The sequence below is a fragment of the Ahaetulla prasina genome, chromosome 2 (genome assembly GCF_028640845.1).
Source record: "Ahaetulla prasina isolate Xishuangbanna chromosome 2, ASM2864084v1, whole genome shotgun sequence".
NCBI lineage: Eukaryota > Metazoa > Chordata > Lepidosauria > Squamata > Colubridae > Ahaetulla > Ahaetulla prasina.
In genome coordinates, this window is record NC_080540.1 from 19,770,809 (window position 1) to 19,786,939 (window position 16,131).

The 16,131-nt window shown below is 41.2% G+C and overlaps 1 protein-coding gene across 1 annotated transcript; it reads left to right on the forward strand.

Moving 5' to 3' along the window:
- The first annotated feature begins 251 nt into the window (after window positions 1-251).
- LOC131191209 (zinc finger protein RFP-like) lies at window positions 252-14,934 on the forward strand. The gene is made up of 7 exons (XM_058169107.1): window positions 252-688; window positions 1,444-1,539; window positions 2,467-2,697; window positions 3,983-4,005; window positions 9,491-9,606; window positions 13,074-13,106; window positions 13,296-14,934. Exons 1-7 carry the CDS (start codon window positions 260-262, stop codon window positions 13,805-13,807), a joined length of 1,440 nt encoding a protein of 479 aa, XP_058025090.1. The 5' UTR covers window positions 252-259; the 3' UTR covers window positions 13,808-14,934.
- Window positions 14,935-16,131: the final 1,197 nt, after the last annotated feature.

A 16,131-nucleotide genomic window follows, 5' to 3' on the forward strand; every position in this document is an offset into this window, starting at 1 on the left:
CTGATTGAACTCAAGGGGAGCGATTGCAGCGGCTTGCGGCTTCTGCCACCTGGTGCCCCTCCCGCCCCAAATCACCCCGATTTTGGAAATCGGGGTAAATAGACGGACTGATCAAGCCCCCTTCGGCGGCAGCACGGAGAAGGTGACGTTTCTCCAGCGGGCGGAGCGCGCAGATCACAGCCATAGCTCTGTTCATCCGCCGGCGCTACATCCGCGGTACAGTCGATCCGGCACTAGGAGAGAGGAGCTCTCGGTCACCATGGAGAACCCGGTGGAAAGCCTGCACAAGGAAGCCACTTGCTCCGTGTGCCTGGAGTATTTCCGAGATCCGGTTTCCATTGCTTGCGGCCACAGCTTTTGCCGCGCCTGCATCACCCAGTGCTGGAAGGACCAGAGCACCAATTTCTCCTGTCCGCAATGCCGGGAAATTGCCCTGCAGAGGAATTTCAGACCCAACCGGGAGCTGGGAAACGTGGTGGAAATCACCAGGCGGCTGAGCTTGCACGCCTTGCAAGGGGCCGCAGGGCAAGAAGAAGGAGAAGGGAGGCCGCTGTGCGAAAAGCATCAGGAGGCGTTGAAGCTCTTTTGCAGCGAAGAGGAAAGCCTCATTTGTTGTATCTGCAGAGAGGCGCGGGCTCACCGGAGCCACACGGTCTTCCCCATCGAAGAAGCCGCCCAGGATTATAAGGTATCGGGAGGCGCGCACGCCCTCTGCCCTGCACAGGTTTACGCGCACCTGCTCTCCTTCCGGGCAACTCCAAGTCAGGTTTAAAATCCCCGGACGAGGGTGGCAGGGAGGGCAAAATCTTCATCTGAAGGCTGCCCCGCTTTCTCCTGTCTGCATCTTGACTCAATCCGAAGCCTATGTAGAATATTAATATTACAAGATATTGCAATATTAATTGTAATTAATATTACTAAAATATTGCTCTTGTAATATTTTCTCTTCTCTTAAATATTACTCTTGTAATATTTTCACAGATAGGCTTACTGCTTCCAGTGAAAAATACTAATGCATTTGATAATTATAGGTAAGAAATTACAGGTAGACCTCGATTTATAACCATTTGTTTCCATCCATTAACAGGCTGGCATTTTAGATTTCCCATACAAAGAAAGATGCGTCTGTAACCCCAGTTGATTCAGTGCAATAGTCAGGTATTGTCCAATGTTGCTTTTTCAGATAGCCCCACCTTTTTGCCCTTGCCATTTCTTTCAAGCAGCCTCTCGAAGTTGTAAACATCTTTCCCGTGCTCTGTTACCTAATTCCTGATGAGATGCATGATCTCAATCCCATCGCTGGTGGACTCTGAGCCATCTATTAACTAAGTTGTGTCTTGCATAATAACATTTTCAACCAGGTACTGCTAGGTAGAAATCTATGGACGGACGGGGACAATTAATTATAACTAAATATTTCAAACTTAGATGCTCTTTCTTTAGAAAGAAATTGAATGCCGTCTGCAAAAACTGAAGGAAGAACTAGAGAAACTTCTACGACTAAAACTGGCTGGAGAGGTTAGACATCAGGAATCTCTGGTTAGTATAGACTTTGTTGTCAGATTTCAGTGGCTTCCTGGGTGCTTAAATTCTCCCATTCCCCCTCCCCAAATGCCTTGTCTCTATTCTGTTTCTTTCTTTCCCACACCAGAAGCTTGTTGTTCTGCTCTTGTAACATTACATTTCTTTTCCCTTGAATTCTTTATATTTTTAAAGAGTTTTGATACACTTGGCCAATAAAATTCTATTCTATTCTATTCTATTCTATTCTATTCTATTCTATTCTATTCTATTCTATTCTATTCTATTGATGGAAAGACAGTAATTCCCACAATGGAAGAGTGGATGCAGTTAGCAGAGATGGAGAACTTGACTGTTTTAGTTAAAGAAAACAATGTACCTAGTTTTGTTTCTATTTGGTAGCCACTTTTGGACTTTTTGCTTGAAACTGATTCTTGATGATCTTTTCTTTTATGTACACTGAGAGCATATGCACCAAGACAAATTCCTTGTGTGTCCAATCACATGTGGCCAATAAAAAAAATCTATTCTTTAAAAACATGAAAGTTTGATTTTAGATTTTGATGATTAGAATGATTTTGTAATTACAGAAATGGTTTGAAATGCTGTGAAATATAAAGCAAAAGTTGCTATTTTTGTAATTTCCTGCATCAAAGAAAATCGGAAGTCATTGTCTTTTGCTTCTCTTTTTGCACTTTTCTCTTTCTTTTTCTACCTTTTGTTTCTTCTATATTTTTTATGGGAGTTTTGGGCTGTCTTCCATCCTGACTGTGACCTGGCCTGACCATCTACTTTGCGTATCTTGGAAAGCTGGTTTTAAAATCCAGAAATTCAGATCCTTGACTCTTATTTTAGGAAATTGCATCCAGATATTCAGTGGCTGCTTATCTTCCAAAAGCCTTGCCCCGCCCTTTTTTTCAAGTTCATCTCCCTATTATATTACAGAATCAAACAGACACTGAAAGGCAAAAAGTGGTGATGGAATTTGAACAAATGCATCACTTTTTGGATGAACAGGAGAAGCTTCTGCTGGCTCAGCTGAAGGAGATGGAAAGGGAGATTGTCAAGCATCAGAAAATATATGACACGAAGGTTTCTGATGAAATTGTTGCTCTTACTATCCTGATTGATGAGATAGAAGAGAAGCTCGAGCAGCCAGACAGTGAATTCCTTCAGGTGAGAGGAGTGGCTGCAGAGGGAAACCTTGAAAAGAAGGTGTGCCAAATACATTGTGATGAAGCCTTATATAGCTGCCCTGGGTAATGGGGAGGACCCTCTTCACTGGAGGTATTTAAACAGGAAGGAAGGCTATCTGTCAGAGATGCTGTAATTGCAGATGCCTGCACTGGGATTGGGGTTTGACTAGATGATCTCAAGCTCCCTTTCAATCCATATATTCTATGATCCTATCATATAAAGAAGTAAATAAGAGAATTCCACTTGAAGGAATGGTGTTGATATAAGTTATGATTCTATTTGAAGAGTTATTTCTCAGTTCCTACAGAAAAATCCACAAAGAGAAATACTTTTGGTATTTTTTTAAAAAAATCTATATTCTAAAAACAGACAGAAATAGTCATTTGTATGACTATCCCATCTCCTACCTAACCCACCCAAATCTCTAAGCAACAGAAATCAAACCTCCTTCTGTCTTGATTGCCAATTGGTATGCAGTGGTTTTTTACCCCAAATCCTCATAAAGCAATTTTTATAAAAAAAAAATAGGCTAATTACTCAAAAGCAAAAGCTTGTAATTCTTTGTGGTTTTTTTTTATTAATATATCTATGTTCTTGGAGAGAATAAATTACAGAAACCCTGCTGTGTAGTTCATTGCTAGTATTACAGATCAGAAATGTAAGTGGGAATTGTTTTGATTTCAAAATTTCCCCCATTTCTATTGACAATCAATGTTAATCCATTGGAGATACTCTCTGGCGAAACCTGGCTAGTATGCATGCTGCTTGGACGTTTAAATGTGTAAAATCAATAATGTTGAATGAAAAAAGTTAGAACATGACTGTTGTGGAGACTAATTTTTGATATTTCACCTCATCCTTCCTTTCTGACCAGCAAAGCATTACAATATTTTGTACTGATGTGTTGTTGGGAGATCAAAATCGTATGCATTTAACATTTCATACCACCTGAGAACATACTATAGAAATAGTGAACAATATTGTTAGATATAGTTTTTGCTAAAATTTGTTCTGCAGGTCTCTTCATGATCACCAAGCTTAGATCTGTGTATTGTCATCTGCTTTCATTCTGATTCATTCATTTTTCCACGGGGGGGTGGGTGGGTTCCTTTTCCTTATAATGATTAGAGCAGTTGCACCAGTTTCTCAAATATACTTTCTCTGTTCTTCAGATTTAGTGGCTCTAATGAGAATCGAACTGTTATATTCATTGTCATGCAGAGTTCCTGTCTTTCTCTCCCCACCCACACTTCTCTTTCTCTAGGATATCAGAAGCACATTGTGCAGGTATGTGGCTCCACACTCGCAACTAGAGGCACATTTTCCTCAAAGGTGGCCTTGCTTATTTTGGGGCAGATAGTTTGCCTTTGAAAGCGTTTGGCTTCTGCATTAGACATTGACCTATGCAAGGACTTTTCTTTACAGGCATGGATATAGACATTCTTGTGGTCTTTGACCAGCAGAAATCTATCTTGACCCACCCACCCCAAAAAAATCCGTCTCAGTGATGTGGTTGGTGGCTGTTGCTGCCATTAAAGAGTTTTCATGTGGGACAATATAAGGGGAAGTGATTGGTGAATTATCCTGGTTTTATTTCCCCTCCCATGGAGTGTCCTTAGCCAGCAGGAAAATTAGCCACCACATCCTTAACATGTGATGAGTGGGCTTGGACAGATTCCTGGGATAGAAGATTTCGTGCAGGGGTGTCAAACTCAATTTCATTGAGGGCCGCATAAGGGTTGTGTTTGACCTCAAGGGGCCAGGGTGGGCGTGGCTAGCTCAACGTCACTCGTGTTGGGGGCGCCTGTGATAGCTCAAGTGCTCTGCCAGAGAAAACAGGCTCCCAAGTTCTGTTTTCGGCTGCGACAGCCTCCTGCAACCCTCTGCCACCGATCGTGTGTGGCCCTCCCGAGCTCCATTTTTGCTGGCAGAGGCACCACAGGTCAGTCCTTCACTCTTTCCAGGGTGGCCCCACGATCCGCCAGATCAAAGCACCCAGCAGGCCGAATCCGGCCCCCGGACTTTGAGTTTGACACTCCTGATTTAGCGGCTTTTCAAGCTTCCTGAGTAATAGGCCTTTGCAGTAGATTTTCTCTTATGTACGTATCCTATCATTTTCAGCTATTTCTGGTAGAGCACTAAACTGGTGTCCCAAAAATTGTGTGATAGGTTGCACATGCACTGCAGGGGAGTGAATTTCCATTTTGTCCCAAACCCTTTCCCTTTCTACATGACCTGGTACCCGGGCTGTTGCTTGGATAATGGCTTAGCTATCTTCCAGAACAGCACTAGCCCCATATTCAGAAGTAACCCACTAACAGGTCATGAGCCAAAAAGAGGGGAGCATCAAGAAAACCGACTTTTGCTTTGATCCATGCCATGTGCTGTGCATGCAGCCTGTCTGTCAGGTGAAGCAGGAGGATGCAGTCAGTAAGGAAAGGGAGGTTGGTACCTGTCTATGGCCAGCAGCGTCTGTGACCTGTCACTCAAGCTGAAGGCAGAAATCTTTGACAATTTCGCCTCCACTCCTACCAATGTCCCAAGTTAATAAGTGCCACAAGATAGTGTAGTATTGGCATCAAGAGACTGTGTACTGTCAGCCCTCTAGGCCATGGAGCTACCCGTGCCACACATACATTAAAATTATAAACATACGGCTGCATGCAGAGGTGAAATGCTCCCAGTTCGGACTGGATCGCCTGATCCAGTAGCAATCTTGGATGGTGGTTCGGAGAACCGGTAGCAATCGCGGTGCAAGGCTCCGCCCACCCGCCCGGCTCTTATTACTTCCTGGTTAAAACTGTGTTTTGTACCCTCTGCGCATGCGCAGAAAGGTTTTGTGCATGTGCAGAGGGTGTGCGCGCGCATGTGACACACATGGGGGGCGCGTGCACTTCCGAATCGGTAAGGAAGGTAGATTTCACCCCTGGCTGCAAGCAATCCCTTGTCAACAATAGTACCAGAAAACCTGTAACACATTCATTTGGGACAAAACCAGCATCAAACAGTTGGCAGAAACCAACTCTTTTCCTTTAAATTAACCAATAGGCTAGTCCATTTTTTAAACACAACTCTAGCATTCTTGCAAAATATCAATAGTCTTTAAAACAGGGTCTAGAACTGTTCCAGGAAAACACAGTATTATAATGTAAGAAGTTTCTGTTAAAGCCCAGTCAGGGAGTAAGAGAGCAGATGCCTCTGTGGCTCCTGCCCTCTTCCGCACTGTGGGCCAAATGTCTATGAAGTTCAGCGGCCAGAAGGTATGTCTGCAGCAACTTAGAAAGGCCAAGAGGAACTAGGCAGATCCCAGCTCATGAATCTACCATCGCCAACATAATTAGTGAAGGGTTGGAGACTGTGCTGACTAGGTGGCTCAGTGGCTAAGACACTGAGCTTGTCGATCAGAAAGGTCGGCAGTTCAGCAGTTCAGATCCCTAGTACAGGTCTCCTGTGTGAGCAGGGGGTTGGACTAGATGACCTCCAAGGTACCTTCCAACTCTGTTACTGTTACTTATATTGGAAAAAAGAAAACTAAAATGGGAACAGTTAAATAGGATATGAGCTGCCTTCATGGTGGACTGAGAGATGAAATGAAGGCAGCGATGAGGATATGTTCTGAAAAAAGGCTTAGCAAAGCAAGTTGATGCAGGGACTTAAAGATGATTCTTCCTTCTCAATTCTGACTACTATAACTAGCAGAGATTGTCTTGATCATCTACTAATGTTTTAAGAGTCCAAAATAACCTGGGGGGTTTGAGCTTTCAAAGCAAAAGTTCTGTGTCTCCACGCCCACCCACCCCACTTTTGAAGTTGGTACGGCTTTCCTATTTTGCTTTTTTTTTCTGTATGTAATTCACTCAGGTCTGCTAACTCCATTGAAGAACATCTCTAAGCTCCTCATGCTGCACAAGAGGAAGATTTTATTACAATAATATGGGGGGGGGGGAGATAATTAGATACTGAGAGCTAGATACCCATGACCTCTACAGGATGGCATTTCACAAAATTCTTGTCAGACATTTCTAGTTGCTATGCAGTACTCAGACACAAATGGGCAAACTTTGGAGAAAAGGAGGTTTTGTGGGTCATTTTGAGAGCATATTCACACAGTTCTAATCAATGTCTTAATAATTGTAATTAAGATAACAATTCTATTTCACAGCTAATAGCAGTGAGTATGCTGCCATTTGGACAGCTAGTAAAAGTGTGTGACCAGTCACTTTCCCAAAGCATTGCAGGATGCACAGGAAACCAGTGAGGATCACGTGTTGTCCACATATTCATTAATAAATTTTCTTGGTACAAAACCATGCACTGAGGCAGGAAGAAACAATACAATGCCACTTAGATGAAAGAGACATGAAAAATTGCATTTTATGCAGATTACCTGAGAAAAAAAAATTCTATCCACAACAACTATAAATGCCACTATGACAGATAATCACATAGAAGAGGCTCTATTGTTGGGAATAATTTTTTTTTGTGTAGCAATAGAGAGAAAGTCTGCCTCTTTCAAAATACAGTAGTGTCAGTTTCTACTTTGCACCAAAATATAGAGGAACAGTATAGCATGAGATTGGAAGTTACCAGTTGAAAGGCATAGACATTATTTACTGTTCCTTTTTTTTGGTGCAGTGGTTAAAATGTCAGTCTAGAAACCAGGAGACTAGGAGTTCTAGTCCCATTTTAGACATAAAAGTCAGCTGGGTGATTTTGGGCCAGTCTTTCTCAGCTCAACTTTCTTCACAGGGATTTTGTTGTGGGGAAAATAAGAGAAGGAAAAAGTATCATGTATGTTCACTACCTTCAGTTACTTATAAAGTAATAAAGATGGGATAAAAATCTAGTAAATAAATAAAGTAAATAAATAAATAAGCTATAGCCCACATTGGACAAGGACATGGCACTTTCTTAGGCCTTGGGTGGCAGCCCATACTTGCTTTACTACTCTGTCTGAATTCACAGGCAAATAGAAATAGCAAGAAAATGGCACTAACATGGGAACTAGACCCAAAAACTACTTTGCACCCATATTTATATCAACAGCAGCATCACAAGTCTCAAATAACTTGAAACACAGGATTAGGGTTACCGTCACATATTCTTTCAATTTGATAAGTATCATCTTCCAGCAATGTTTCTTTTTGATTCTATGTAGAATAAACAGTCTAGACTTGGTGCAGAAGAGTGAATAAAAAATGCATGTTTGACTCTGGTGTATAAACCAGTTCAAAATAGTAATAGTTCATTTTAACCTCCCAGGAACTGTTCTGAAACAAACTCCACCAGCATAATTGAGTAGGAGACTCTGGGTCACATATATCAAAAGCTTTTAAGATTTCAGAAGGTCTTAACATACACAATAAATGTTTAACCCTTTACAATAATCAATAAGGTACTTGTAACCTGCATCTGCATAGCAACACCGGCTTCTCTCTTCCCTCTTCTTAATTTAGTTTAGCATGTTTCTCAACCTGGGCAATTTTAAGATGTATGGACTGCAACTCCCAGAAATGTTCACACATCTTAAAGTTGCTAAGGTTTAGAAACACTGGTTTAGCCACTCCATGCAACTGATGAAGTGAATTTCGTTCATGAAAGCTTATGCCTTGTAATAAATAGTACTGGTCTGAAAAGTCACTGCCGGATTTCTGATTTTGGATTTTTTAAAAAAGTAATGGACATACTGGTAATTTGTCCTGGTGAATAAAGAAATGAGAAAAAAGAGCTTGGCTAATTGATAAAAACTATAAATAACAGCCGACTCCAATAAGGCATTGAATCTAGATTTACAGATAGTCCTCTATTTACAACCAGTTGCTTAACAACTGTAAAAAGGTAAGACGGACACCCCCCTCCCCCAAAGCTATTTATCACTCGACTTCGAAGTTAAAATGGCTGCATACCTGCAGTCATGTGATTGCATTGGGTGTTTGGCTACTGGCTCATCTTTATTGCTCTTTGTAGCGTTCTATAGTCATGTGACTGTGGTTTTTTACTTTTTTTGCCAGTTTCTGGTGTTTAATTCCAGTTTCTGGGAAATAATGCCCGTTGGGTAAAATAGATTCGCTTAATGGCCATAGTATTTGCTTAATGACACACAAAAACATCAGACCCAATCACATGATGCCTTAACTTACAACCGCAACAACCTATGACCACAATTTCAGGCTTAATTGTGGTTGTAAGTTGCGGACTACCTGTAGTAGTGCCTTAACAAATTCAATAAATAAATAAATGCACCGCCATTACTGGGATTCACATTAACCATGACTAACCCACCACACCAAATCAGTGTGTCAAAAATTTGGGGGAGGGAGAAAATTGCTTGAAAAGGTAGCATATAAATCTTTAAATACTCTGGATCCAAACCAGTGATAGGGCAGTAAAAAAAGACAACCAACAGTACATTGTTATAGGCATCAATTTAATTTACAGTCAATCCAGTTCCTTGGATATAGACTGCTGGTCATCGTAACAAAAGTATCAATTATGTTAAGTGATGGACAGCATCTGTTAATAAGGTGGGGCAGTTCATCTATTATCACTCGGTTCACAGGTTTGCAGATCCTGCAGGCTTGCCAAAGAAAAGAGCATACGGTAATTAGAGTATTGGACTATTAATACTGCTAGTAAAGTAGCTCGACTCCCTTCAGAAAAAGTTCTCTTTTTCTAAACAAGAGTCATGCAACCTTTACTGACAATATTAACCATAATCTCCTCAGACATCAGCACCATGAGGGGAAATTGATCTGATCCTTCTCTTTTCTAGGTTTGATAAGGAGCCCTTCCAAGTCCCTGAGGGGATGCCAATCAAGATGGAAAAGAGACTAGAAGAGTTCTCGGAGAAAAATACGGTGCTTGCAGAAATGCTGAAGAATCTCAAAGGTAGAAAAAAAATCTGCTATATGAATTACGATTATACTCAGAAACAAAACAATGTTACATATGTAGGATTCCCCCAACCAGCTAGCTATACTTTTTTTGTAGGATTCTGTATGAAGTTCCCTCCAGTTTTCCTGCCTTTTCCTTTGCTACTTTCAGGTAGATACAGGTAATGCTCGATTTATAACCAGCTGTTTAGTGACCATATGAAGTTACAACAGCACTGAAAAAAGTGACTTACAACCTTTTTCACACTTAATAACCATTGCATTATCCCCATGGTCACGTGAACAAAATTTGGATAGCAATAGCAATAGCAATAGCAATAGCAATAGCAATAGCAATAGCAATAGCAATAGCAATAGCACTTAGATTTATATACCATTTCACAGTGCTTTACAGCCTTCTCTAAGCAGTTGCTCCCAACAATCTGGGTCCTCATTTTACCAACCTCGGAAGGATGGAAGTCTGCATCAACCTTGAGCCTGTCAGGATCGAACTGCCGGCAGTGAGCAGAGTCAGCCAGCAATACTGCATTCTAACCATTGCGCTACTTGGCAACTGGTTCATATTTATGACAGTTGCAGTGTCATACGATCACCTTTCGCGACCTTCTGACAAGCAAAGTCAGTGGAGAAGCCAGATTCAATTAACAACCGTGTTACTAACTTAACAACTGTGACAAGAAAGGACATAACATGAGGCAAATCTCACTTAACTGTCTCCCTTAGCAACAGAAATTTTGGGCTCAAATGTGGTCATAGGTCAAGGACTACATGTAGTAGGCATTCTGGGTACTCTGGTCATGCTCTGACCTCACTGGGTTGTTCTAATAATAAATAAATAAATAAATAAATAAATAAATAAATAAATAAATTAATTAATAATAATAAATAAAAATAAATAAAAAATAAATAAATAAATAAATAAATAATAAAAAGTTTTTCCCCGAAGGCCATCACTCTGCTAAATAAATAAATAAATAAATAAATAAATAAATAAATAAATAAATAAATAAATAAATAAATAAATAATAAAAAGTTTTTTCCCGAAGGCCATCACTCTGCTAAACAAATAATTCCCTCAACACTGTCAGACTATTTACTGAATCTGCACTACTATTAATCGTTTCATAGTTCCCATCACCAATCCCTTTCCACTTATGACTGTATGACTATAACTTGTTGCTGGCAATCCTTATGATTTATATTGATATATTGATCATCAATTGTGTTGTAAATGTTGTACCTTGATGAACGTATCTTTTCTTTTATGTACACTGAGAGCATATGCACCAAGACAAATTCCTTGTGTGTCCAATCACACTTGGCCAATAAAATTCTATTCTATTCTATTCTATTCTAATACTGTACTATATTCCTTGAAACTTTGGAGGTTCCTTGAAGCAGCTGACACCTATTTTTCTGCGGTCATAACCTGGATACAACCTAGTTAATGCTCAATAGCTGCATTTTGTAGTTTCTATTGGACAGAACAACAGGGGGGGGGGAAATCTAGCTTAAAACTTTTTTTAAAAGTATTACAAAGCGCTCAAACACAGCAGTATGTTTATTTTTCTATAGAGCTTCCTGGTGAATGATAATATGAATCTATGACATGTTTGGATTTTATTCATTTCTTTCCATGCATTTTCCTGGTATTACTGACAATTTCTTCCTGGTTAGAAATCACCTTGTATGTGTAATTTCTATTTATTTTATTTATTTATTTATTTATTAATCATACTTATATACCGCACCATCTCCCGTAGGACTCAGGGCGGTTCACAGGCATATTAAAACAATATAATAAATAAGCATTAAAACCCAGTTAAGACTAAATATTATCATGGCCTGATCACTAAAACAGTAAAAACCAGTAAAAACCCCATTAAAATTTGCTAAAACATTTTATTCTTAGGCTAGTCCAGCGCGCTGAAATAATAGAGTCTTCAGTTCCCGTCTGAAGGTCCGGAGGTCGGGGAGTTGTCGTAATCCCGGAGGAAGCTCGTTCCACAGGGCTGGTGCCGCCACAGAGAAGGCCCTCCCCCTGGGGGTCGCCAACCTACATTGTTTGGTCGACGGCACCCTGAGGAGGCCTACTCTGTGGGAGCGCACAGGTCGTTGGGAGGCAATCGGCGGCAGAAGGCGGTCTCGAAGGTATCCCGGTCCTAAGCCATGGAGCGCTTTAAAGGTGGTAACCAAGACCTTGAATTGCACCCGGAAGACTACCGGTAGCCAGTGTAGGCCGCGCAGGATGGGTGTTATATGGGAGCAACGCGGTGCTCCCTCTATCACCCGCGTGGCCGCATTCTGGACTAACTGGAGCCTCCGGGTGCTCTTCAAGGGGAGCCCCATGTAGAGAGCATTGCAATAGTCCAGGCGGGAAGTGACGAGGGCGTGAGTGACCGTGCGTAAGGTGTCCCGGTCAAGGAAGGGGCGCAACTGGCGAATCAGGTGGACCTGATAAAATGCTCCCCTGGCGACGGCTGTCAAATGATCCTCTAAGGACAGCCGATCGTCCAGGAGGACGCCTAAGTTGCGCACTCCCTCCCTGGGGGTCAGTAACCTTTTAGGTTTCTACAGTGATTTACATTTTTTTCTTTTGACTTATCATCTTGGAAATTAGTCCTCTAGAAGCACTTTAAATCTGTGATTTTAATTTCAATAAATAATATAAATATGTTTAATGTTAAATCAATATTGCCACTTGAAAAATAGATATAACAGTTGAATCAACGGAAAAAATAATATTATTTTTAAAAAATAAATACTACAATTATCACAAAGTATCCAAATCTCTGAACGGTATTCTTTTGAATACATATAGTCTCTCTGAAATCAAGCTCACCTCAGAATGATGTATTCGCATTGTTTTCTTGGCAGAAATATGGAACTGGTTTAGCACTGCCTTTTTCTAGGATATTTTATTCAATTTCCTGGCATAGTCCATAACAGTGATGGCTAACCTTTTCCGGACCTAGCGGCCAAAGCATGCATGCCCAAACCCCCAAATGCAATGCTAGTGCCCCCCCGCACACGTGCCTGCCCCCATGCGCATGCATGCGTGGCCCCCGCACACGCCCTGCCCCCGCGTATGTGTGGTAGAGACCCGAAGACCAGCTGGCTGGTGGGAGGCGCACACGCATGCGCAGCAGAACTGAACTGGGGCAATGCCTTGTGTGCCACGTGTGCCATAGGTTAGCCATTACAGTCTATAACCTGGGATTTCTGTAGTTTTCTGATGACATACTGCCCCTATTTAAAGATCAGCCAAAATCAACTAAGTTCTAATTCAATAAAACTGTATAAACAACAGGCTTTTTCCCTGCTCTTCAATACCACCAATGAAATACCTTCAGTCATTCATTGCAAGCATATGGGACTTAATGCTCAAATTCTAACATTTTAACGATTTTGAAAATTAACAGCTTCTTCAGACTGAAATGCCCTTTTTTATCTTTTCTTTAGACACTCTGCCCTCAGAACTAGGAACTGAATGGGGTAAGTATGTGACATTTGAAATGAAGTTTGTGCATGCTTCTTTGGCTCTGCAAGGAAATGATGTCTGTTGGTTACATGTGTTTAGCTGCTGTTATCTAACAGGATTATTTGCATTATTATTGTTTCGATAAAACAAAGTGCTTTCATTTCAATGGTCTCCTTCATCCTTTTCCCTCCTTCTCCCTGCAGTTAACATAACCCTTGACAAAGACACGGCAAACCCCCAAGTCATAATTTCTGAGGATCGAAAAAGTGCAAGATGGGACGTCACTCGGACTGATGTGCCACATAATCCTAAGCGATTCAAGTCCTCTTGCTGTGTGCTGGGTTGTGAAGGATTCACATCTGGGAGACACTATTGGGAAGTCAACGTGGAAGATGGAGGCATCTGGGCCATAGGAGTAGCCAGGGGCTCTGTGAGGAGGAAGATAGAACTTAAGCTCACGCCAGAGGAAGGGATTTGGGCCTTGCAAGGAGATTTTGGCCAATATCAGGCTCTCACCTCACCTGTAACTGCTCTGCCGCTCCTTTGTACTCCCAGGAGAATCAGAGTGTTTCTGGACTATGAAAGGGGACAAGTAGAATTCTTCAATGCCGACACAAAAGATTCCATCTTCCTTTTCCCCTCAGCATTGTTTGCTGGCGAGAGGATTTTCCCCTTTTTTAAGGTGTTGCTTGCTCAGCTGACGCTGGATGGCTGAAGAGCTCCCTTTGAGGGAGATGCATCCGCATTATATCAAGTCTGAATTCAAGAGGAGTTTAAAAGAAGAATTATGCATGTTGAATCGAGTTCTGGTCTGCATTAATAGCTGTAAGTGCTAAAGAGTGGAAGTGGTTCTCCATATGTAGTTAGTATAGAGCAGTGAGATGAGGTATTGTGTATGACACCGAATGTGGATGATGTCTGCATTGTAATCTAGGAAGTGGATTAGAATAATTATATGGTAGCCTGTAAAGTTGTGTAGTCTTGTCCCTTCATCAGTTCCTTATCTGTTGTAATAGGTCTTTATCATTTTGTCAAAGGAGATGGCATAAGCAGCATCTAATGCCTTTGGACCCTATGGACTGAAAAACAAGGTGAAAATAATAAAGGGAGTTAAATCAAGTGGAATAAGTGCTTTACATAAGGCTTCAACATACTTGACTTTGTCTGACTCTTAATGATAAAAACTCATATTGTTTATTCTGATTGATGACTCTTTTTATAACGGTTGCCTTTGCTAATTACTGATTTGATTTTATTAAGTTAGCATCAATATAAGATAATCTTTATATATGTTAGTACTAATCTAATTTGAAAATTCTTGTGCAGTTTCACACGGCTTGTAAATCTCTTTTTTATTTAATTTCTTTTCTTTTCTGATTGTCCTTTACGTATATGTTAAAATAAATATTAAAAAAGCAGGTGCTTCAATACTCGTACTCCTGTATTAGGAATAAACTACAAATGTCTTTTCTGTGGCAAAGCAAGACTTCCTTTGTGAATTTTTCACTGATCCTTGACTTTCACTACAAAATCATACACATCACTTGCATTTTCAACTACTAGAGTAGTGTCATTAGCAGAGAACATATTTACAAACATGCAAACACATGTGGCTACATAAATACCTGTATATACGCAATGAAAAAACCAAAACCTTTGTTTTAAAAGACTATTTGGAAAAGAAGGTTTTTACATAAAATGGCAGTTAACATGTATGGTGACCTATGTTATATTGTTTATGTGCCATCTGGCCATTTTCATATGCTAATGACCACACAGATTTCTCCATGAAAATATTTTCTATCTATGGTTTTCTTGGCAAAAATACAGGAATGGTTTACCCTGGCCATCTCTCTCACACTGCATGAATTGATGGCTTTGTCACTGTCACAGTGAGTGGTCACTATTAGAGCCACCTGCTTCCTCAGCTTGGTAGTTTGGATGAGCTTCACACCTTGAGTGACCCTACTGAGGATAAAGATTCTTAGCTACTCCTTAGTTCTTTACTCATCACTCCCAGGAACACATCCTACTCCAGCCACAATGAGGCAGCATATCATAACTTGTTTGTTTGGGGTGAGGGCACTGAGAGTCCCCATATACACATACACAGACCAATACCTGCTGCTTGTGTTCTGACCTAGGCTTCCTGAGTCAGTAAAACACACGAGTAGTCCCAAAAACCTCTTTTATTTCAACAGCTGTGAATTCTGTTCATTCACAGATGAGTCCCAAATAGTTGTAAAGAGTCCTTTAGGATAAGGCTGATAATCACCCACCTTTATCTCCCTTGACACGCTGCCAAAGACCTAATTGGCAAAGCCACATGGAGTCCAGAATCAAACAGAGCTTCAGACTTTAAACTGAATAGAATTAACAAAGTTGCTTCCTGCAAAGGCCCACATGCCTTTGCTCCTCTTTTAAGTCTTATGGGAGAGGCCAATCATCTCCGAGCCTTACTCCCGAGTTGTCCCTTTTGTTTTAATTGTTCTTGCCTTCTGGCAGCTCTGTGCATGCACGCACTGGGAACAGGCTCCCCTTGTTTCTCTGCCTCGCTGAGGTCCAACTCTGGAGGCTCCAGAGGTAGCACGTACCTCCCAGATGGCCCTTTCTCTGCCTCCAATGCAGAGCCCTCGTTCGAGCCTTCCCCAGATTCCAGGACTGGCCCATGTTCCTCCCCAACCTCCTCACTGTCCAACTCTGCTGCCTGCTCTGCAGGCCGGTGGTGAACCAACACCCACTTAAATACAAACTACAAGTCCTCAGGACATGACATTAATTACAGGGCAGAAACATCCCTGCTGCCAAGGATGCCCAAAAGAAAGAAAATAGGCACCTGAGGACAGCTCTTAAGGCCTGTGGGCATCCAAATTGGGCCTTTATTAAATCAGCATCTTCAGTGGAAGAATCTGGTCATTCCTTACATGGCTGGTAGCTAAAATGGATATTTGGAAAACACCATATACTGTATTCTTCAAACCCACCAACACACACTGAGACAGAGGCTTGTCCATCCTAAGATTAGACTCCAAAATTTAA

What these genes read in the sequence shown, in the direction of transcription:
- LOC131191209 (XM_058169107.1), top strand. Translation starts at nt 260, where the DNA reads ATGGAGAACCCGGTGGAAAGCCTGCACAAGGAAGCCACTTGCTCCGTG. An exon ending in TTAGACATCAGGAATCTCTG is followed by an intron (nt 1,540 to 2,466) that starts GTTAGTATAGAC and finishes ATTATATTACAG; the next exon opens with AATCAAACAGACACTGAAAG. An exon ending in CAGACAGTGAATTCCTTCAG is followed by an intron (nt 2,698 to 3,982) that starts GTGAGAGGAGTG and finishes CTCTTTCTCTAG; the next exon opens with GATATCAGAAGCACATTGTG.